General features: G+C 39.9%; 1 protein-coding gene across 1 annotated transcript; it reads right to left on the reverse strand.

The window, feature by feature from the left end:
• Nucleotides 1-1,520: 1,520 nt before the first annotated feature.
• Nucleotides 1,521-4,413, reverse strand: cyp19a1a (cytochrome P450, family 19, subfamily A, polypeptide 1a; the record flags this gene model as incomplete). The annotated part of the gene is given in 9 exon segments (XM_020605765.1): nt 1,521-1,710; nt 1,875-2,116; nt 2,545-2,707; nt 2,873-2,984; nt 3,126-3,240; nt 3,383-3,547; nt 3,638-3,792; nt 3,903-4,053; nt 4,175-4,413. Coding segments are annotated over 9 exon segments (1,489 nt in total), but the record flags the coding sequence as incomplete, so codon positions are not given.
• Between the last annotated feature and the right edge of the window lie 990 nt (nt 4,414-5,403).

Genomic DNA, 5,403 nt, shown 5'->3' on the forward strand with positions numbered 1-5,403 from the left:
ACAGACCAACAAGGGTCACGTTAAGAATTTCTGTGATGTGGAAAAACAAAATGAGGCAACAGGTGGTGTATGAAAGCAACTCAGCAGCAGCAGATTCTTTGGATATTCAGTTTGGCATTTCTCAGTGTTCCTTTATTTACATTTTAGTTTACTTTATTTACACCTAATGATTACTGCATTTTAAATGCTAACATCTAACAGCATGCAGTCAAGGCTATGAGGGACAGGAATGAGACAGACGTTAATGATGATATGACACCTGCAAGGAACAGCCTGTGATACACACACATACACACCCACACAAGAAAAATGCTATCTACGTGCATATACACACAGATAGCACTTTTTTGTGAAAACATATAGTAAATATGACCAAGCTTTAGTCTCAGTACAAACTCTACACATACACATAACAGTTCACACATAAAGTAGTTAAGCTGCTGAGGTTGTGAAATGGTCAGTTGCATATATTGATCAGCATATCAAGCTGATAAACAGCTGATGGTTGACGTCTCTGGAGGAACTGCACCTTTCACCAGATACCTTATATATTGTGTGTTTCCTCTTTGGGTTTTCCTCAGTGTTTCCACATTTGTTTCTTCTGTCTTTCCAACACATAATCAAACAATCATGTTTGCAAGTAGAGCGCCTGTGCTCTTACAACATAATCGTTTGAGCAGGGTTGTTGTTTAGAGAGTGGAAGCAATACAAATGGAAGTATCTGTGAGTGAAACGTGTGCCATGCTTGCCTAATCAGCCGCCGGGTTGCTTTACCTAGGCTGTGCTGAAGCCCACATCATTGTGTTTTTGTGTGGCAGTGCCCTCTCCTGACCAATATTTGCAAATACTAACAGACAGAGAAATAATTTTTTCACCCACTTTATCCAACATGCATATGTTATTCCTGCTTCTTAATGTGTGGATTTTTGAAGCTGGAATTTACTCTTAATGTACAAAATGTTCAGATATTCATACAACTATGGGTTCTATTGAAAAGCAAACAAACAGTATTTATATAACAACTTTCACATATGAAACACAGCTAAGAATGGAAAAAACTATATACAAGTTGAAGAGCACTTACTCAAAAATATTATTGTATTTAATAAGAAGAGGGGACTAAAATTACAGTTTAAATAAAGGCATGAGTTGAATTTATGGGAAGAACAAGGATTTTTACACTAATGGTCCGTTTAAATACCTAAAATATTTTCTGGTCTCAAACAATTTCATTAAAATGAGAAACAAAGACAACACAACATCATAACACTGGCAAAATAATTTATATTTACTTTAGTATTAGCGTGTCTATTAATGCATAATAGTACAACTCAAAAATACAGTTTTAATACCAAAATATAAAACTTAACTTTGTACAGTCATGAGATAAAATAATGAAGTAATGGAGATCACACTCATGTATATACTTTGTATAAACGTAAAGGTACAACTAAAGGTCAGCAGCTCAGAGTGTTTGACAGCTACTGCTGTGTCTAGGTAAGAATCTCATGCTCAGATAAGATGCTCTACAGGCTGCTGGGAGAGGTTGTTGGTCTGTGGGAGGCAGTCCATGGTCAAGCCCTTGTGAGGGCAAACTGAGTACTGGGAGAGCAGAGTCACCAGGATGGATTTCATCATCACCATGGCAATGTGCTTGCCAACGCAAGATCGAGGGCCTGAACCGAATGGCTGGAAGTAACGGCGAGGAGCCTGGAGGAGGATAAAGAGGCAGGGCAGAGGACTAAACTCAGTTATTCTGCTTCATCAGCACAGTGTGGTTTGATCAGGTTTTAGGGATACTACCAAAATAAGAACACAATCATTTGAGTTTCACTGTTGCAGCTAGAACGTAAGCTTGACAGAAACATACTTACATTTTTTTCAAAGTTTTCCAGGTTGAATTCGTTCGGCTTGAGGAAAAACTCTGTCCGGTGCATGCGGCCAGTGTTAAGAATGATATTTGTGCCCTTCGGTACCCTGTAGCCATCTATGATATCATCGGTCAGGGCTCGACGCATGGTGAAGTCCACCACGGGGTGGAAACGCAAGCATTCATTGATGAAGCTCTCCAGCACCTGCAGCTTCGGAAGGTCTTCGTTCTGAAGCTGTCTCTCACCTACAGCAAGACAATCGTGGTGAGATATCATCACCGCCCTATGTTAATACTGCCCTAATACAGTCTAATGCAACAGTCCTGTAATAAATAATGGGAACACCTGTAAGTACAATGCAACAATGTCATTCATTAATACAGCTTAATAACAATAGATAAATGAATAAAAAAACAAGAAAGTATGGTTTATGGGAGGACTACTGTATTGTACTGTATTAGTTGTAGTTAGGTGTACCTAATAAACTGACATGACAAGCTTTTTTATCATGTTTAATAAAATGCAATGATAAAATGTATCTTTAATGTGCAGCAGATCGGCTGATAACTTTCTAAAATGGTTCTTAAAGCGATGATTGGTAGAGAGCATTTTAACCTCTACTATTTTTCATCAGCGTCGTTGTCTTTAGGTCTTGATTCTCCCAGCTCCTTACCCACAACAGTATCAATTTCCTGTAGCAACTGCAGCTCCACATCTGGATTCTGTTTGAGGAGCACCAGCATGAAGAAGAGGCTGATGGACAAAGTGTCCGGCGCTGCGATCACCATCTCCAACACACACTGCGTCACATTCTCAGCAGACAGCTCGCCGTGGTTCTGAAAACACACACAATGTGAATATGCTATAACAAAAAACATGTATTTTACCATTAGAGAATTTCTGACATATGGTTTGGAATGTGTGAAATGGTTTGTTGAAAGGGAAAAGGACGAAACGGGACGGGCTTTTCTCTGAAGCAGAAATTCAGTTCTAAGACTGACCTGTGCAAATATAAGTTCTGCAGTGAAGTTGATGTTGTCCAGTTTATCAGCCTGCTCCATATCTCTCCTTTTCTGTTCTACAAGGCTCTCGATAGCATTTTGCAGCTCCCGGCTGTCACATAAAAGATAGATAACACTAGACTGTAAAACAACACAACAACAACAAAAAGGAATTTGGCCAAAAAAACCTTAAGCTGAACTTGTGTATGAACAAGCATGATAATATGAAAAACAAAATGATTGCATGACTCACGCAGCTGCTTTGTGCCTCTTGTAAATCCACCCAAACTTGAAGTAGATGTCCGGTTTAAGCAGCACACACTGCCATGTTTCAAAATACTTGTGAATTTTCAGCAGCAGTTCTTTCTCTGCACACAGGGTTAACAAATGTATCAAAAACATGGTCAAAAGATAAACTCATACAGCTCCCAGGTGTGTTTCTATCCATTTCTCCAGACAGATTTTTTTCAGTTTACAATTTGTGCAACATACATTTACATGTATACTCACCATTGACAGGTACACCAAGGAAGAGTCTGTTGGAGATGTCTATCACGGTGCAGCGCAGCAAACTGAGGACATCCACATGACCCAAATTGTCCAGGTTGTCTAGGTGAGTCTGTGTGGAGGAGACACAAACCTCCACTGTCTGCTGCAACCCCGGACCTGTGAGGGCTGACACAGGAAATCAGACAGCTTACTGGTTACAAATCTATAACTAGATCAATCAGTAATTCTGCAAGGCTGAATGTGTTAAACTGTTACCTTTGATGAAAAACATGCGTATCTTTTTCCACAGAGCTACGTTGTTGTTAAATATAATGCCTCTCTCGTTCATGCCAACGCAGCTGAGTCCCTGCTTGCTCCCAAAACGTGAAGTGTAATGTCCATTCTTCAGTACATGATGCACCGCTGATGACCTTATTGTAAAAATCAGACAAACAAAGGAAAACAAACTTCAGATTACCACTTTACACTTGGTTTGACTGTTTGCTTACTTTACTTATCAGCATTAACAGAGACAACCAACCTGCTGAGTATGAGTGTCTCCTCTCCATTGATCCAAACTCTAACAATATCTCCATACTTGTTGTTGTAGTAGTTGCTGGCTGTGCCTATGCCAGTCCAGATGAATCTCACATATGACAAAAGTGGCCCCAAGCCCAGACAGAAAGAAGGACCTGTTGTGGTAAATGACAATACATGTATTTTAACTTATACCAACATGACATAAAAATAGAAATTGTCTCCAGCACCAAGAGAGAAACAGTGTCCAAGTTGATTAGTGACCACTGAGCCCACCTGGTACATGCTTCTTCTCTGTGTGGTTCCAGGTGACCAGCAGCAGGCAGACGAGCAGCATCAAGGCTCTGGTTGCCACTGAGATGCCCGCTGATCCCACTGCAGTGGCATTTGAGGACACAGAGTCCAGGTCTGCCGCTGCTGCATCCAAACCAACAGGAACTACTGCCCGTTCACAAGCAGGGATCAGATCCATGGGAAGGCAGACTGAAAGCAACTTGCCTAATGAACGGTTCAAGCGATGAAAGTTGCCTCAGCAGTCGGGGCTTTTTCTTTATATGCAGTCAGAGCTGGTCACAAGCCAGGTCAGGGTAATGCAAAAGCCACAACATAGGAGGCAAATGGTAAACAACATACTTGTAACCTTGAGGGGCTGGATATGAGCCTGTGCCCTTGACTGAACAGGATTTAATTTCATGGGTACGCAATCTGGTGTAGGCGCAAGTTTCTTTTAAGGGTTGTATTTGACATTTTGGTGATGAGAAGCGCTATCAATCTCCTTTCAACCCTCAACATCAAAGAATATATGAAGAATCCTTGGCCTTGTGAGAGTAATGAAAAGTCTGTGGTATGATTTTTACTGTTACCGTTTCATTTTTCTTAGAATTAAATTCTCTTTTTCCAGAAATGTCCACATTTCAGGTTTCCTCCATTTTTTCTATACAAGTTAGAAAGACAAGGGAAAGCTAGAATTAAATACTACATTTAAACATGCTTTATATTTTAATAACATGCTGTAACTCACATTACAGTAGCTTCAAAAGCTCACTTTGCTGTTGAATTATTATGTGAAAGGATTTACAGCGTTTATGATTACTCCCAGAACCCTCTATTAGATTACCAGTAGATGGAGAAGCAGAGCTGCGAAGCATCAAACCACACATTTAGATTGACTGCCACATACTGTATCCATATGAAGTTATGAAAATAAACTACAATGACTATTGCAAGTTGAGCAGCAATGACACCACATGCTTATCATTATCTTTGGGCAATTTCAACAGACTTTGTTATTTGTGTACAACTCATCTGCTGTGTCTTTCTCCACATACTGACAGACATGTCTGTGTAATCTGTCAGGGCAACAGGTATTTATTCCTAAACTAGATCCTGGGATGATTAAAAGACAGTACTCTTTAGTTTTTGGTATTTTTGTATTTTCATTTTTACTGTTTGCTGAACTCAACAGTTTTGTTTTTTCAGTCAGCCCTTTCTGTGAACTATGAACT

The sequence above is a fragment of the Monopterus albus genome, unplaced genomic scaffold (assembly GCF_001952655.1).
Source record: "Monopterus albus unplaced genomic scaffold, M_albus_1.0 scaffold72.1, whole genome shotgun sequence".
Lineage (NCBI taxonomy): Eukaryota > Metazoa > Chordata > Actinopteri > Synbranchiformes > Synbranchidae > Monopterus > Monopterus albus.